We start from the raw sequence: 19,196 nt of genomic DNA on the forward strand, positions 1-19,196 counted from the left end.
AGTGTGGCCAGCGAGGTGGGTGGGCGTGTCCACCAGTTGCTCGAGTCCGAGGTTGTCGAGTAGGATGGTGGTGTTGTCGTTTTTTCCAGGTGGAAGTTTAGGTCCCCTAGGAGGATGTACTCTGATGAGGCTATCGGGGAGGGATGGGGTGTTTTGAACACTGAGGAATGGATTACCCCAATTAGATTTTCCTAAAGACTATCGAGAATATATTTGGAAACCAGCCTAGTGAATTAAGGTGGCCCTGATGCTCTGTCTCTGGAATGTGGATGCAGAGGACTAGGAGGTAGCCTAGCCATCCGACAGGTTAAAAATACTGCTACTTGTCACTTTGTTGAAATTTCTTGAACAAGTTTGCCACTGTAGTTAGACCTAAACACTTCAATAGAATCATATCAGAGTTTGTTGATTGAATCAGTATCACTGACCACTAAATTATATAGACAAAGAGGTTATGAATAAGTTAGCTTTTGCAATCTCCAGAAATCCAAAGGGCACGTAAACACCAAGAAAAAGGTTAGAGCTTAGCATACAGGCAAGAAAATAACCCTCCACTATTCAATATTATCACTTGAGCATTGATGAAATTCACAAAGATGGGTATTTCCTGATCTTGGTCAATCTAAATATATCACAGAAATAAAATAGCGAGGTGAAAATCCAGAAGCCGAGATGGAACGCCAGTCAACCGGCACAACAGAATGCTCTCTGCAATCAATCAAAAAGCCTGAATAATTTTCTGGATGAAAATTAATGGAGTCAAAACAGATATCACCCAATTAATTTATTTCGAGAAGTGGCATTCCTAAGGAAATAGTTACATAAATATCATCCAGGAGAGTAAAGCAAGAATGTTTATGTAGCACATACTATTACTAATACATGTCTCTTACAGATATATCGTTACCAAAGGCAAGTAACTTGTTCATCCCTCTGTATATAAGAATTTATTTGAACCATAGAAATGTACCTGTAAATGTGTATTGCTTTGTTTAAACATGCAGAATGATGTTTAAAAATAAATACAACACTTGAAAACCAGAGTTTATCTAATGTATCTTTATTCTACATATACATACTTCTTTTATGCATCTATATACCTTCCATGTACTTGAATCTATAGATGACATTTCTCCTAAAAAAGCATATCCAATGCACTACCCTATTTTCACCCTCTATCTCTATCAATATCTTTAATCTACATATACTTACTTCCTTTATGCATCTATAAACCTTCCATGAATTTATGAATCTATATATTTATAATTGTTTTCTAATTCAGCATATGCAATGCACTACCCTATTTCTCACCATAAACCTCTCCCAATATATCTTCTTCCCCAACTCTGACTCATCTCAAACCTCTTTCTACTACTCTTTCGAATGCCCTACTCTATTTCTCACCCTATACCTCTATCAATATATCCTCTATATCCACTCTCTCATTCATCCCATACCCTACTAGGATCCCCAAAATAACCCTTTCTAGACCCTCCCCTACTCTACCTCTCCTTGCATCATCTGACACTTTTACTATATAGATCCCCCCAAAAAATAAGCCTTTCTGAACTCTTGTCCCCCCCTCCCCCGACTCCTCCCCTTCACATCCTTTTTACTCATCCCAAGCCTACTATGACCTCCAAAACAAACACACAAAAAGTCTAAATCCATCACTCCATCCCTGCCCTATCCTTTTCATTCAAAATAAGACTAAAATGTCCACTTCTTAACTTTCATATTCCACTATACTAATGCAACACAAATCCTTTATGGGGTCCGGAGTAGCATGCTACTCGCCAAAAAAATGATGATTTAACACCTCATCAGGGGTAACAAGCGCTATACAAATGCAAACCTTTTTCCTTCTTCTATCCCTCCGTTATCCTTGTCAATCCAAATAACTGACTAATATCCACCACTCAAATTACTTTAATATTTCACTATACTAATTCAACAACACTTATTCTTTATGGGTTCCGGAGTAGCGTGCTACTCGCCGAAAAAGTGCTTTGACGCCTCGTCAGGGGTAGTAAGCGCTATATACATGCAATTACAAGAAAACCAATTACTTACCTGTAACTTTGGTTCTCCAGTATTGGCAGCTTTCATAGATTCCCATGGCTTGCATCATTCCCCATAGTCGGAGTTGGAGTGTCGGTAAATAAAAAATACCATAGCAGTAGGTACAAAACAGAAAGAACGGCCTAGGCCTCATCTCATTTTGTAGCATATCCACCTCCTTTTGTAAAAGAGACCAAACTAAAGCAACAACCAATCAGACTAGCCTCACCCCATACAACCTTCCTGAGAGAGCCTCAGATTTTCGTGGCCGTTGTGTAACAGTATAACAGAATATGCTGAAGGCTGAGATTTCCCAGGGGAGGACGGTGGGCGCATGGGAATCTATGAAAGTTACCAATACTGGAGAACCAACGTTACAGGTAAGCAACTTGTTTTCTTACTCCAGTATTGGAACTTTCATAGATTCCCATAGCTTGTATCAGAATAGCCAACAGTTAGAAACACACATTTTGTGTAATAAGCCATAGAATAACATTGTGTGTATATCATCATAAGAGATACAAGTTACCAACAGCAGTCAGTAAACATCATCAGATACAAAATGTGCAAAACCACTAACAGGAAGGAGGGTTAGAAAGGAAAGCTCACCGCTCACTGGAAACGATTCCTCAGAACTGCCTGTCCCACTGCAGCATCACTCCACGTGGAAGAGTCCAAGCAGTAATGTCTCATGAAAGTTAGGGCACTGCTCCATGTAGCGGCCCTGAAAATGTCTTTGATTGGCACTCCAGTGAAAAGAGCAGCAGAAGATGAAACTGATCTGGTCGAGTGCGCCTGGACCCACCCTTCTAGGGGCTTACCAGCCGCTTGGTGACAGTCTATCACGCTGGCAATCCATTGTGCAACCCCTTGCTTCAAAAAGGGGGGAACCTTTGCGAGGTGCACTGAAAGCGACAAAGCTAAGTAGATCTCCTGAAGTCCTTGATGCGTTGGAGATAACATTTTAAACATCTTTGAACATCCAAAGAAAGAAGAGACCTCTCCGCTGCAGTTGCCGGCCGAGGGAAAAAAGATTTCAGGATGACCGGTTCATTTAAATGACAATCCGAAGGGACTTTTGGGATGAATTTTGGATTTGTCTTCAGATGAGTGTCTTTTTTTAAACTGTAAGAACCGATCCTTAATAGTGAGAGCCTGAAGTTCACAAACCCTCCTGGCTGATGTTAAAGCGAGAAGGAGGGCCACCTTCCATGAGAGAAACTTAAGGTCCACCCTATGAATTGGCTCAAAAGGAGGTTTCATGAGTTGAGCAAGCACCAAGTTGAGCTACCACATGGGTGGCGGAGGTCTAACTCTAGGAAAAACTCTAAAAAGTCCTTTTAAAAACTGTTTCACGATTCTTGCAGACCAGAGGGAAGGGCCAGAAGATGTTCGTATTAATCTAGAGATAGCTGCCAGGTGCACCTTGTTAGAATTATGGGCAAGCTCTGATTTGGCCAGAGTCAAAATGTATGGCAAAATCTGATGAGGAGCAGAAGAGAAAGGATGAATGTTCTCTTGGCGGCACCACAGGAAGAAACGTTTCCATTTTGAACGATAGGTCTTATTCGTACTTGGTGCGCGAGCCTGAGCTAGCACTTCTCTACACTCTTGAGGGATATTCAAGCTCTGAAATTCTCTGTGCTCAGGAGCCACACCATCAACTGAAGCGAGCTCGGGTCCGGATGTACCACTTGGCCCTGGGACATCAACAATAGAGAGGGAATTGGACGTAGGTGAAGTGAATGATCCTGGGAGAATAGGAGAAGCTCTGTAACCCAAAACTGGCGGTGCCATGCCGGTGTCACCAGAATCATTCTGCAGGGTTCTGCTTTGAACTTCCCGAGAAGTCTTGGGATTAGCGGAATTCTCATCGACGTCGAGGTAGTCATCATGAGCGTCAATGACATAGTAACAAGTACCTCAGATTGCAGTGTCGACGAAGGCAATGGAGACGATGAAGTTCTCGCTGACGAGCCTGTCGACGGAGCCGAAGTAGACCCCGGTTGAACTTTTTATGCTGTAATCGACGGACCAGATGTTGTCGTCGACGACGGATGGATTTTCTTCTCAGCTTTCCCATCAGGTGGGACAGAAGCTGGCTTTTTGAGCAGTTTGTTTCTCAGAAGGTGGAGGTGAAAACAAAGGACCCTGGCTCATTTTCTTAACCGATTGTACCTCAGACACCAGTCCTTCCCTCTCCTTTACACCTCGGTGAGGAGATTTGATGAGACTACGCCTGTCAGACCTATCAGAGGTCTTTTGTAAGGCTTTGGCAGGGAGTCAGAAGAAGTTGAAGGTGAAGACCTACCCCATTTTTGAGACCACCTCGAAGATGTTGCAGAGGAGGCATCCTCACGGTCACTCGAAACAGGGTCTTTCCGTGACTTTAACTTTTGCAGCCAGGTGATTCGATGTCCCTCTCGGTCTCTCAATGTCTTTGAAGAGAAGGTTCGACAGATCTTGCAGTCAGTAGCCTTGTGGTCAGAGTACAAACAATAAATACAGTCTTTGTTTGCCCTCCACATAAAGCCTCTTTTTGAACAGGTGGCACAGGCTTTGAATAAAGCCTTCTTCTCCTTGTCAGACATCCTGAAGAATGAAAGTTCAAGAGTAACAGTTGAAACACTCAAGTTGAAGAGAAATCTGAGCAGAGCTCAGTGCAGACTCCCTTGCACAACGTGTGGTAGACAATCTGAGGCTCTTTCAGGAAGGTTCTATGGGGTGAGGATAATCTGATTGGTTGTTGCTTTATTTTGGTCTGTTACAAAAGAGGTGGATATGCTACAAAATGAGATGAGGCCTAGGCCTTTCTTTCTCTTTTGTACCTAATGCTTTGGTATTTTTTATTTACCGAGACTTCCATTCCGACGACGGGGAATGATGCAAGCTATGGGAATCTATCAAAGTTCCGATACTGGAGTAATACAATACATACTATGATTCTTTTTCTCTTCGGGGCCACTGCATTGCAATTCTGTTTAGGTATTTAGCCTACAGGTATTGCAATTCCACGCACAAACTAAACATTAAAGCACATATTTGCTGCCCTTCTCTTCTAACTTTTTTTACAGGTCATAGGTTGCAGGGGATCTGGGGTACGCCTTTTGAATTTGACCAATATTTTGTTCAACAAAATCTTCTTCCTGAAGCCTATACATTCCTTGCTGGACTTGAGAAATCGGGCCTGGTTTAAGCCACAAACCTCACGTTTGTGGGGTTTGAAGGCATAGGTTAAACATTGGCAGCCCCATGCTCATACCAGTCAATGGCACTGTGTCAGTGTGGGACTCGATTATTAAGAGAAAATGCCTGTTGCGCTCCCCATCAAAGAGCAGAAGTCAGACTGAGGGGCGTTGGGGAATTCCTCTAGGAAAAGTCTTATATTGGGCCAGGCATGGAGGATAGCTGAGTGCAAGGTACCTCTTTTTCAGCCTTGGCATTGTACCACAGTTTCCTTGTCAGATGATAGGATTGCAGCTGATTATGCAACGACCGATTTATTGCTCCACTACTACCCAGGCACAACCCTTTTACTACATTATCCCCTTGGCCACGGCAGTAATTCCGCCACGGCACTGGGGGTGAGAGGGGTCGCACGGCACCACCAAGCTCGTGACGGAACCACTCAGTCACGAGCGCGCTGTGCTCATGACGGAGTTGTTCCGTCACGGCCCTGCCCGCTCATCAATTCAGCTGCGCAGGCGCGGAATTGATGCAGCGTGGGCGGAGCGGCCGTGGCGTAACGGAACCACTCCGTCATTAGCACAGCGCACCCGTGTCTCATGACGGAGTGGTTCCGTCACGAGCACGGAACGGGTTAATCCTACAAGGTTTTTTAAATCACTATGGATGGTTCTGGAATTTATTTACTTGGAAAGTCTGTGGTGCAAATGGAGTGATGATTTCAGAACAAGTGTGCAGATTGCAATGCCATGAACTAGATAATATCTTGAGAAAAAAAAGTTTCTAAAGTGGCATAGGTCTATGTCAATGAAATGAACAGAGAGCCACAAAATTAAGTTACTGGCTTCTATCCCAGAGATGAATGGCTTTCAGGAATTTTTTTAAGTATATCAGACAAGGAAAGAGTACAAGAGCAGCGATAAACCCAGAACAGTTTAATGGCAGCAGTTACTCATGGGAGGGCTCAGTATCACAAACTTTCAGGGAGTAGAGAGCAAAAGGGATGAATAAAACCTACACGGAAGCCACAATAGTATCAATGGATACAGGATACTTACTTAGGGTCACGTTGAAAGTGTGCATAATACTCGGAGGCCTGTCATCGAGCCCACATTTTGGTTCTCTGATCCCCGAAACCATGCCAAGAAATCTCAGTGGCCAGAATTCACACCACTTTCTTTCTGGCCATGCAGCCTGCTCTAACAGCACAGGTCAGCATTTAGTAAATGGCAAGGCCCAACAGTGTGAAATTCAGCACCAGTAGAGCTCTAACAAGAATCTGCATTCTACTACAGGGCAGGCACAACCCAGCCAGGACCACATGTCCAAGTCACAGTGAATGGGGTACCAAATGTACTCAACCAAACATGACAAAACAACTACTTAAACTTAAAATTTGGACTGCTAAAAAAACATTGAGTACAAACAATACAGCAAGTTCTGAATTAGCAACCCAACTGTTTAAAACACATTAATAAACGTTAACAAGAGGTTTTAAAATGATGTTAAAACGTCTGCATCCATTGCCAACCTATATGAATGACAACCTATATTCCAACACAATGTAATCTTTCTTCCATGAACTTCAATCAAAAGTAAGCTTTGCCTTCAATGCCCTACTTCCAAGAAACAATATTTTAAAACAGACCGGTGACAACATTTTTGGGTGATCTAAGTGGACTTTAAGCGTGTACCCAACGTGAATTAGGAGTCCAAAAACTGCAGTTCGAATTTATATTATAAAATACTGGCCATGTCAGTCATGTTTCTGATGCGGTACATGGTAGCATACTCCAAGATAATCAATAAAATAGTTCAGTGGGTTAATGCACCTGCTGTATCAAGGTACGCTTAGTAATCTCAAATGTTGACTTTTGCTCACACGCAGATGTCAATAAAATGGGCACACATAATTTGGGTACTGGTAGCACCAGTCAGGTATGCAATTTACCCAATATTAAAAGGAATATCTAAGCTATCCTTAAGTCATTTCACCTTATTGGATACCTATTTTTTGCTAAGACGGTTTACCAGCAGCACTTCAGGATATGTCAAATGCCACACGCTCCAATTGAAAACATTATTTCACACAGTTAAGTTCAGATAAATGCCCACAAAACGAAATGCAAAATTACCAATGCACACTCAAAACCGATCACCAATAGTTTTGCAATATCGTGTATTTCTGTATCCAAAATTTAAAAAATGTAAACTCCTAAGGCCACTTTTCTTTGTGGATAAAAAAAATCCAAAGTCGGCATGTCTCTACTGATCATCTTAGTGTTCCAAAGATGAAATTAGACAGTGTCACACAGAATGACCATCTACTCAGATGTCCTGCTATTTGCTATTTCTACTCGTTACCTGGTCCCAGTAGTCTTGTGTGCTGGCGATTTCTCTGTAAGTTTCACTCTCTGCTTCATCTCAGACCATCGATGGCGCATTTTGATGGTCATCTCTGAGCTCAATCGCCAAACAAAGATACAGCTGGAATAGAGATTAGAGAAGGTTTGTGAAGTAATTACAAATACAATGTTCATTTTATTTGTACCCATGAGCCAGCAAATAAATGCTGTCTTTGACATAAGATAAGGACAACAAAGCAACAATTCTGGTTTACATTTAGATCCAAGCACATTGGAAATCATAAAACTAGAACTATGACACGTATTAGATACAATGTTAGGTGTCATATCTCTTATCATTTATCATACTAGGCAACTTCACTTAATGTAAATAACAATACCCATGTTTAATGATGGACTGCTAAGCTTGGTTATCTATGGAGGAGAACGCCACTGTACATTTAAAGACAAAAACATTCTGGCTTCAACCTTCCCCATCCTGCCACTGACACAGAGTGTGCTGACAATAATTTAAACTGGAGTCAGAGTCTTTAGTGGAAAAATACACAGGTTCTAAAGATCAAGTTGATGAGGCACGAGTTGACTACTAGGACACGAAAATCAGGCAGTAGTTACAGTTTTTAATGACATTGTTTGTTCAGATATCCATAAACAAAAACAAGTTTCTAAGTTTTGTTATTGATAACGTTTATATTCCCAGTCATTAAACTAAAGCTAAATGAAAAATACAGGATCATTTGATGCAGTACGTACAATCTAGCCGTGGTTCAGAGTCACGGAAATATCCCTTAAGTTACCCTAGATAGTCCTCTCTCAAGTCAGCTTATAGAAAACGCAGTGCCCCATCACGACTGGAGGGACTAACCCTCAACACAATTCATTAGACGTCTATGACATTCCTCACTGTACCTGATCTACCAATTGTGATACAACACTAAGTATCTTCTGCTCTCTCCTTCCTCACCAGATAAGCAAAGCTTTAACAAAAAACTGCAGGGACCAGGCCGCCCTAACCTTAAATAGATCAAACCCACTGGTGAGTATGAAGCAGCATTAAGTCCTACATGGACGAGAGCTCTCTGAGGTAGCAGGGTGTAGAGGAACTTGGAAGGTAATTACCGTGGCAGAACAACTACCTTGGCAGACATTCATTGCACAAGGAAGAAAGTGGCATGCTGATTAATTGCTTTGCTTGCTGAAAGCATTGAACCACAAAGTGGCATAGAGTGAATGCCTGCAAACCGGTGTCCTTTTCTAAACTCTGTTGTAAATGAATGATATCCACTTCATTCATTCAAAGAGTGGTAGAATGGGTCCTTAGGCATGCACTGTGTGCTTTACAGTGATGCCCAGTAGCATTACATTAATGGTCCTACTTAAATCTCAGCAGGTAGGAGAGGCCCCTAGGCATCCACTGTGCATTGTACAGGAATGCCAAGCATCATTCCAAAACCCAAACCTAACCCTAAAAATAACCCTGTACCCCAAAAACCAAACCTTGCCCTGAACCCTAAAAATACCCCTATGCCCCAAAACCCAAACATAGCCCTGAACCCCTGTACCCCAAAACCCATACCTATCCCTAAACCCTAAAACTCCCCCGGTACTCCATAACCCAAAAACTATATCTGAACCCTTAAAATACCCAAACACCCCAAAACATATACCTCAGTACCCCAAAACATATACTCCTATACCCATACTTACCTTATCCAAACAAAATAAAAACCATGCTTTTAGCATTCATGCATTTACAACGAATTTCTTTGTAAATGTATGTGTGGTAAAAGCATATAAAATGTAATGCCATGCGTTATAATGGCATTGCGGAGTCATGGTACTTTCGTAATGAAAGTATGCGGAGTGATGGTATGCGGAAAGAAAGTTGTGGAATAATGGGCGTTTACCCTCCCCCGGTAAGTACATTGGTGGCACGGCGGCCCACATCTCCAGCAACATACTCCTATTTTTTCACCACCCATTTGAAAAATGCACAGGTCTCTCTCATTAATGGCCAGCACCGACATACGCTTTTAGACACACCTCCCGCCACAAGTTCTAGAATTGCGTACTTTAGAGCTGGGGAGCTACGTTCGAATTTCGCATCAGCTCAACATCCTGTGATTCCAGGCAAATCGCTTGGTCTCCCCGTGCCTACCACAAATGAATGTGTTCTTCTGTAATGTAAATTGTGCTCATGCCATGTTGTCGAGGTCGCGCTATTTAATATTGCAAGGAAAAATAAAGCAGGGAAACTCTAGTTCAACACTACTGAACGCGCACTCTTAAGTGCATCAGCAGTGCACTGTGAATCGGAGCGTTTCACAGGCCTGTCACAGATAAGAAATGCTATCAAAACGAAATCCTACAAAACAATATGCTACTGGCTGGCAGCAATTCATACCCGGACAACGTCGGGACGGGCTGCTAGTGTATTTATAAAAACATACAGATATATCCTAGCCGGAGATATACACAATGCCCACAATACTTTGCAATAAAAACAGGTAAGTAGCACGAATGCACAGTGGTAGCCAGGGGGAGACCAACCTATATACTAAAATAGTAGTATGCGAACCATGACTCAAGCCAAGACTATACCCAGAAGATGTAGAAGTGCTGGGGACCCAATGAACCACCAGAGGTAAGTAACCAGGAACACCACAGAGGCTGTGTGCAGTGTGGGAACACGACCGCAAGCTCAATACAAGTCAATGGGTACTTATGGATAAGGATGGTGCACCAAAAGTAGAAGTCCAAGCAAATTGTAATTTTTTGCAAACAATTCCTTTATTGATCCAATTCTTTAAAAGGCCTCAGCCAATGCGTTTCGTTTCCGTTGGGAACTTCGTCAGGGCAGAAAAGTATATAGGTGGAGTCCCTTAGAGCAGTCAAGGAGATTTCACGTGCAGGGAGTCTATGTCTGTTTTAAAAGAGTAAAGTGCTCAGCCAGAGCAACCCTGGTTGAAGTATCAAGCTGGGGATGGTGACTTGATAATCAGATGATCAACAGTGTGCATGGGGCATCTATAACCCCACTGACACACGTACATATAATATCCTCCCCGTCGGCATAAGTACTTGTATCCTACTAACGTATTCCGCGCGTCAGTGTACTCGAAAAGCAAATAAACTACTTCTAACGGACCTGTCAACATTTGAAATTTAAGTGCGAGACCCTAGTCAGCCGCAGTTGCTTGTTTAGAACAAGTCAATGGGTAAGTCGGGTTGCATTTTTAAAAAGGACCCTTCCCAGCAGACCCTGAAGAAACCCTGTGGAAACAGGAGGTCGGAGAGCCACCCCACCCGTAGATACCCTAGCAACCAGGATACTTACACCAAGGAAGCCGGGTGCACAGGTTTGAAGTGGTGTCCAAAACCGCTGTCAAACTCAATGTAGGACTTCAGAAAGAGGCTGCTGCTGGAGAAGGAGAGTGTCCGGTGGAACCTAAAGGTGGATCCAAGATGAGCGGTACCTGAAAGCAGGAGCTAGAATTTTTGCCACTCATGAATGACCAGGGGGCACGGAAGACTAATGCAAACTGCTGTCTGAGTTGCAGGAGAGTTTTCGGTGACCTTGAAGCTTCAGCTGTGAGGACCAGGCGGCACGGTGGAAGACCAGGAGCCGTTCATGAGCTGTCGGATGTCGAGAGTTGAGGAATTGGTGTCTGTTGAAGCACCAACAAGCCTTGGCAACTGCAAACATAGAAAGCGAAGAAGGTGCAGTGTGGGACCAGCAAAGTCCAGGTTACTCATCCACAAGCAGGGGAGTCAGACCAGGCCCGAGCAATCAGGGGAGCCTGCAGAAATCAAAGAAGACCATCAAGAGGACACACAGGCCTGAGGCACTGGAGTCACAAGAGGACATCGAGCAGCTCACCAAAATTGCAGGTTCAGAGTGCAAGTGATGAGAGGAGAAAAAGGATCTTGGTCACAGGAGATGCTGGAGGTTGAGGCTACTTGGAGCCCAAAGATCGTGGAGGATCTTGCAAGCTTTTGCAATAGCAAGTGAACGCCGTGCACAGGGGTTCGGTTCCTGCAGCTTCGACGAGGGTTCCTGTCCTCAAACTCGGTGAGAGGACAGGGCAGGCCTTGAGGGATGTGAAGAACCACCACCTGTGATGCTAAGCCTTTCAGAGTCTGTAGGAGCCCAGGATCAGCAAACTGGTCAGCTTCGTTGCGGTGCCTGCACATGCAGGGAAGGAACTCCTTCACTTCAAGGAACATTCTGTCACGTGTCTTGGATGGCTCAGGCCTTGGGAGGTTGGGGCACGGGCACAGACGTTGCAGCAGCCTTGCAGAACGACAAGACAGCAGGAGTCTTCCCGGTTGCAGTCTCAGAGCAAGGTCCAGTGAAGTCCAGAGTGCCCAGGCAGTCGAATAAGAAGTGGTATCTGGAAATGAATCTTGTCCCACAACAAATCTAGGGACACAACTTCAGGTAAGCCCTTAAGTACCCTAAGGAAAGGGTTGGGACGATTCAGGGTTCCCTCTCCCAGGGGAAGTGTCAGACAGTGAGGATACTCCAAAGTCCTTTGTCCAGTTTTGCGCCAGAGTGGGAGGCAACGGCTTCTTGTGCTGGTTTGAAGTAGACTATGCAAGGAGGACACCAAATGTGCCCCCCAAGCAGACTGAGTGGCGCTGGCAAGCCCTCCCACCCGGCCCCAATACACTAAACCCTGTCGGGGAGGTGGTCACACCTCATTGTGACAGGATACCCATTGCTCTGCCTTCCCCTGCTCGAGCTTGGCTCAGTAGGAGGAGGGCAGGATCATGTCTCTGGTCGGCAGCAGCCGTGTTGTGCTGTCTGGGCCTAGAAGACTGGTACCAGGAACACAGAGCCTCCCGGAGAAGCGGTGTGGGGGTGTGATTCCAGCATGTTTGATACCAAACATGAAAAGGTTTGTTACAGCCAGTTTAGAGATGGTCATCGCGTAATGATATATGGCCACTCTATGTATTCATTCCATTCTGCATTACAAGGTATTTCCAAGGCGATGGACCCAGCATGAGGCGTAAGTTCCACAGACAGACATGCAGCTTCTTGATTCCCTTAGGCTTATAGTAACCTAAATCACTCCAATAACAGTACAGTTTTAGTAATCCAAGGACACATCCACACAGCTGCGATATATGGCTCCCTGTCTTATAACTTTCATGAGTGGGGAAGTCAAAGTTGTAACTGGTACGATTTAGTGCTTAAAGTATTTTTGGATTGGATCACAAAAAACAATCTACCACATCTACATGGTAATTATTGTCGTATGATTGCAGTTTGTAGGCCAAAGGACAGTTTCCACGAAATGGTCTGTTAAGACAATAAAGGAGAGAGGTTTGTGAAGCCTCAATATCAAATACCATCCAGAAGAAATGCGTTACTTACCTGTAACTGCAGTTATCCAGTATTAGTGTCTTTCATAGATTCACATGCCTGAATCATTCCCGTCGTCGAGACGGGAGCCTCCGGTATATAAAAAAGTAATGTCCTAAGACATACATATAAAAGAATAGGCCTAAGGGTCTCACCTTAGTGTCCTATCTAGGTCCTTATGTAGGAAGGACCAAACAGAGTAGGCCCAAGGGTCCCACCTTGGTAGCCTGTGTCCTTTTGTAAAAAGGACCAAAGTAAAGAGAAACAACCAATCAGCTACTACCTCCCTCTAGAACCTTCCTGTGAGGAGCCTCAGTCTCTCAGATTTTCATACGCACCAAGCTAGTTAGGTGTAAACTTGTTAGAGAGAGGTGAGTCCTTCCAGGGGAGGCGGGAGGGTGCATGTGAATCTATGAAAGACACTAATACTGGATAACTGCAGTTACAGGTAAGTAACGCATTTCTTATCCAGTATTTGGGTGTCTTTCATAGATTCACATGCCTGAATCAGAGTAGCAAGCAATACAATATGCACATTCTGTGTTGGTACAGCATACATTAGTCTGCAGATAGGAAACATTTGCGACTGTAAATCAACAACATACAATGTCATGTAGTATCTAGTAATAAAGATGTGCATACCAGTCAAGGATGGTGGGAAGCAAGAAGGCTCACCTCACTGGAATAGATGGCGAAGCACTGCTCTGCCCACTGCTGCGTCTTTCGTCAGCTCAGCATCCAAGCAGCAGTGCCTGGTGAAGGTATGCGGGGACTTCCAGGTCGCCGCTCTACAGATGTCCAGGAGTGACACTCCAGCAAACAGTGCCGAGACGTGAACATGGTTCTCGTGGAATGGGCTTTGGCCCGCGAGTCCAAAGGCCGCCCAGCCTTGTCATGGCAGAAAGTTATCGCTGAAGAGATCCACCTTGATATACTTTGTTTCGTTAAGGGCATGCCCTTCCTTGGTCTGCTGAATGCGACAACGAGTTGGGATGATTTCCTGAATTGTTTTGTTCGGTCAATATAGAATTTGAGGCATCTCTTAAGATCTAAAGAGTGCAGCGTTCTTTCAGCCGAAGTAGATGGGTTCGGAAAGAACGATTTGAGAACCACTGGCTCATTAAGATGGAAGTCCGATGGGACTTTGGGTATGAATCGTGGGTTAGTACGCAGGATGACTCTGTCCTCTTTGAATTGTAAGAAAGGGTCTTGGATGGAGAGGGCTTGCAATTCACCGACCCTTCTGGCTGAGGTTAAGGCCAGGAGGAGGGCCGTCTTCCACGACAGGAATTTGATATCCGTTTTGTGGATAGGCTCGAAGGGATGCTTCATCAGTTGGTGAAGGACCACGTTGAGTTGCCATGACGGAGAGACAGGTTTAGGCCTTGGAAAGGACCTGAAGAGGCCCTTCAGGAATTGTTTGTTGAGCCTGTCCGCCCACAGGGAAGGACCCTCAGAAGTTCTTGTGAACCTAGATATTGCTGCCAGGTGAACCTTGATGGACGCATGGGCAAGTCCTGACTGCGCCAGGTGTAGCAGATATGGCAGCAGTTGCTGTGGGGTGACGTGGAAAGGGTGTAGATCTTTCGCACACCAGACACAGAAGCGTTTCCATTTGAGAGAATAGGTCTTTTTAGTGCTGTCAGCTCTAGCTTTAGCTAGGACATCTCTACACTCCTGCGGAATGTTCAGGTGGCTGAATTCGCGGTATTCAGGAGCCAGGCTGATAACTTCAGAGGGCCCAGGTTCGGGTGGAGAACCTGTCCTTGGGACATTGTGAGCAGGGTCGGATGACTGTGTAGGCGAAGAGGTGGGTGGATAGACAGGCGATGAAGTTCCGTGTACCAATGCTGTCTCGGCCAGGATGGGGCGATGAGGATCAGGGTGCAGGGCTCCGATTTCATCTTCCTGATTACCCTGGGTATCAGTGGAAATGGCAGAAAGGCGTAAGCAAACACGTTCCGCCAAGCTATGGAAAATGCATTCCCTAGTGTTCCTGGTTGGGGAAGCCTGCTTGCGAAGCTCGGGCATTTGGCGTTCTCCCTGGTGGCAAAGAGGTCTATCTGTGGTGTTCCCCACCCCGCAAAGATGTAGTTTACCGCTCCCGCATCCAGCTCCCATTCGTGGGATAGAGACTGTTCTCTGCTCAGGGCGTCCGCTAGGACATTGTCCTTGCCCGGAACGTATTCGGCTTTGAGTGTTATGCCATGCTGGAGGAGCCAGTTCCAGACTCTGAGATTCTCGAGAGAGAGAGAGAGAACGCGTCCCTCCCTGTTTGTTCAGGTAGTGCATCGTCGTGGTGTTGTCTGTCCTGACGAGCACTGGGGAGTTTCGGATGCGTGGGAGGAACGATTGGAGCGCCAGGAAGACTGCCCTTAGCTCCAGAATGTTGATATGGAGTTTGGATTCCTGCGGCGTCCATTTGCCGTTGATCTGTAGTTCTTGCAGAACTGCACCCCAGCCCTCTAAGGATGCGTCCGTGGTGACTATATGTGGTTGCGCCGGAAGCAGGAACGGCAGTCCCTGCGACAGGTGTTTGGTCGACCTCCACCATTGTAAATTGTTGACTATAGATTGAGTGACTCGTATGTGGTCTCCGAAGGATCCCGCAGCTTGTGTCCACTGCCTTGTCAGTTCTTCCTGAAGGGGACACATTTTTAGACGGCAGTGTGGGATGAGCAGAATGCATGACGACATCATGCCGAGGCGCGACTTGAAGATACGGACAGTCAGAGTCTTTTTGGATGCCACTAACGTGGCTAAGGAGATAAGTTTCGATTTTCTCTCCTGTGATGGAAAGGCTCTTGCGCGTTCCGTGTCCAGGGTCCCTCCAAGGAAAGTGATGACTTTGCTTGGTTTCAGTGATGACTTCTCTTTGTTGAGGGTCAGGCCTAATTGGCGGAAAAGATGCAGACAGGCGCTGGAAGACGTGGCTGCGGCTGCTGTCGACGGAGCCTTTACCAGCCAGTCGTCCAGGTATGGGAAGGCCTGGTGTCCCTGTTGGCGAAGAAAGGCTGCAACAGGAGAGAGGCATTTTGTAAAGATCCGTGGGGCAGATTTTAGGCCGAACGGGAGAACACGGAATTGGTAGTGGACTCCTGCTACTGCGAATCTGAGGTACTTCCTGTGTCCTTTGAGGATAGGGATGTGATAGTAGGCGTCCTGAAGATCTAGTGATGTCATGTAGTCGCCTTTTTCCAGGAGTCCCAGGATCTCTTGTAGTGTGACCATACGGAACGACTGTTTCTTTAGGAACACATTGAGTGCCCTTAGGTCAAGGACCGGTCTCCATTTCTTGCCCTTTTTGTGAATTAGGAAGAAGTGGGAATAGAACCCTTCCCCCTTTTGGCCGTGTGGAACTTTCTCTATTGCGCCCTTTTGAAGCATGGAAGCTATTTCCTGAAGAAGCAGCCGTAGGTGTCTGTGAGGGCGCTTGGCAGGTGGTGTCGGTGGGGGATTTGAGAGGAATTCCAGTGAGTGGCCGAATTGGAGAAGTTGTAAAACCCACCGGTCCGTTCTTATTTGTCGCCAATTCTGTAGGAAAAAAGAGAGTTTTCCTCCAAGTCGTAAAGAATGTGATGGTGGCGGGGCTGGCCAATTGATAGTCATTGGCGATTGCCTGCGGGTCTCTTCTGACCTTTTCCTCTGTAGGACGATTTGTTGTAGGAAGTTTGACGTCCCGACTGGTTTTGACGCTGTTGGAACTGCGTCTTGCCCTGTGAGTACGAATAGGAAGGCCTATTTTGGTAGGAACCTCTGTATGAGGATTGTCCTCTCCCTCGGTTGCCACGAAAGGACTGATTACGAGATTGTAGAGTTCCCAGAGCTCTGGCTGTATCGGTGTCCTTCTTGATTGTGGTGAGGGCTTCATCAATCTTTTCGCCGAAAAGATGTTCGCCATCATACGGCATATCAATTATTTTAGTTTGGACCTCCTGTCTGAAGGAGGTGGCCTTAAGCCAACCTTGACGTCTTAGAACAGCGGCGCCTGCCAGCTGTCTGAAGCCAGTCATGGCTACGTCGATGGCACAGTCGATCAATTCCGAAGCCGAAGTTTGTCCTTCGAGGAGAAGCGAGTGTGCCTCCGCTTTCAAATCCTCTGGAAGGTCAGCGAGGTAGGGAGCGATGTCCACCCAGAGTTGACGGTTGTAGCGGCCCAGAAGTGCGATAGAGTTGGCGATCTTCACCGTCGTCGCAGACGTGGTGGAAAAGCGTTTTCCGACGGCATCCAGCTTCCAGCCTTCTTTATCGGGTGGTGTTGATAAGGGGGATGCAGGGTTTCGCGAATTCTTCTGCGCCGCTTGAGTAACCACGGAGTCTGCCTTGGGGTGACCCGTGAGGCATGCTGGTGCCGATGATGTAGCTTTATATTTTTTGTCAAGTCTGGGCACTACTACCTGCAGAGACGCCGGAGTCTGCATGAGTTGTTTGCCCTGTTTCAGTAGGTAGTCAATGATCGGGATTGATCTTGTTTTCTTCGTTGGTTCCTTGAAATCATAGAGGAAACATTCAGTCTCCTGTGTTTCCATGGACATATGGAACCTTTTGGCTGCCCTTTCCATGAGGTTATGGAAGCCTCCAATGTCTGCGGGTGGAGACTCCGAAGACTGCGGCTCTGGAGAGGCTGGAGAGAGTGACGTAGTCTTGGTCGGCGTCCGGGTCTGTGTCATCGTCGCGGACTTCCCCTTCTTCATGGTCCCTCTCATCGTCATCGGACGAGATGGGGTCTTGTGCTGGATCTTGAGTTCTAGGAAGTACCAGCGGAGGGAGCTTATGTCGTGGTACAGGTACAGGCGCAGATACCTGTGGAGTCGGAGGAGCAACAGGAGTGGCTTTTTCTGGAAACCGCTCTTTGTAGTCCTGGATGAGGAAGCGCAAGTCCGAAACTAAGGATGCTGGCAGGCACACCATTGGTGTCACTTGTGTGTGTACCTGAGTATGGACAGCTTGAGTCACAGGTTCCTCAACATCTTGCTCCTCATCTGTACTCTGGCACTTAAGCACCAGCTCCGAAGGGCTAGTGGCCTGGGTAAACGGTTCCTCATCCATTTCTTGGTCCTGTAAGAAGCAGGATGGTGTTAGTTGTTGCACCTTACTAGGTGATGTCATGTCCGGTGTAATTGGCTTTTTGGTAATTCTGATTGTGACATGGGACGTTTGGGCGTCCATAGCATGTGAGAGCAGCTCAGACTCCTTCCAGGTACCAGTTGCCATCGACGCCTGTGTCGATGGCGTCACCAAAGAGCTTTCCGTCGTCGACGGAATGTTACTCTTCGTTGACGGTATGTCCGTCGTCGACGTCCTCGTCGACGGTGTTCTCGTCTACGGCAATTTTTCAGCCGTCGACGGCTTAGTCGTCGTCGACGGGGTGCTCCGTCGACGTTGTGGCTTTCGTCGACGGTGTCGTCGTCGATGTCTTCGGCGTCGGCCTTGTCGTCGACGACGTAGTCCTAGTCGTCGAGGGAACAGTGGATGAAAGTGGTCTACTCGTCGACGATGAAGGTGTCGTTTTGGTCGACGAGGAAGACGCCGACGAGGCCGTCGTGGTCGACACTGTTGTCGTCGACGTAGAGACGGTTTTCAGCGCTGAGGAGGTCGTCGACGTTGTCGTCGTCGTTTTAATCAGCGACTGCTTCCTGGGGACAGGAAGGTCCTTGTCAGACACAGTAGGCTTGCCCTCTGAAGACTTTCTGGCCTTCTTAGGAGGGGTGTCTGAGGGGCCAGGAGAGGAAACCCTAGGCCTCTTCAAGGAAAACTGCGAGGCGCCAGACATGCTCTCACCTTCAGAAACCAAGTCGCCTTCAGGCTTGTTTTTAAGTCTGTTCAGCCATATCAGAAGACGTCCTTCTGGGTTTTATGGGAGAAAGTACGACATATTCTGCAGTCCTTGGCCTGGTGGTGAGGGTAGAGACAGTATAAACAGGTCTCATGTTCATCATCCATGTGAAGCCTCTTTTTGCCACAAGAAGCACAGGCTCGAAAGAGTCCTTTCTTTTTGCTATCAGCCATAGCAAAGAAGTCGAGAAAACTATCGAATTTAGATGAAAAGTAAGTTTCCTGAGGAGAACTCAGGTGGAGACTCCCTAGCACAACGTGCGGTAGAAAATCTGAGAGACTGAGGCTCCTCACAGGAAGGTTCTACAGGGAGGTAGTAGCCGATTGGTTGTTTCTCTTTACTTTGGTCCTTTTTACAAAAGGACACAGATAGGCTA

General features: G+C 46.1%; 1 protein-coding gene across 4 annotated transcripts in view; it reads right to left on the minus strand.

Moving 5' to 3' along the window:
• MAPKBP1 (mitogen-activated protein kinase binding protein 1) overlaps positions 1 to 19,196 on the minus strand; it is a 921,590-nt gene that overhangs the window by 156,408 nt on the left and 745,986 nt on the right. For all 4 annotated transcript variants that reach the window (XM_086937231.1, XM_086937232.1, XM_086937229.1 and 1 more), the window contains one exon: positions 7,612 to 7,734. In XM_086937231.1, the coding sequence (XP_086793357.1) occupies positions 7,612 to 7,734 (123 nt within the window). The remainder of the gene's footprint in view (positions 1 to 7,611; positions 7,735 to 19,196) is intronic.

Source organism: Lissotriton vulgaris, chromosome 9 (genome assembly GCF_964263255.1).
Source record: "Lissotriton vulgaris chromosome 9, aLisVul1.2, whole genome shotgun sequence".
Classification (NCBI taxonomy): domain Eukaryota; kingdom Metazoa; phylum Chordata; class Amphibia; order Caudata; family Salamandridae; genus Lissotriton; species Lissotriton vulgaris.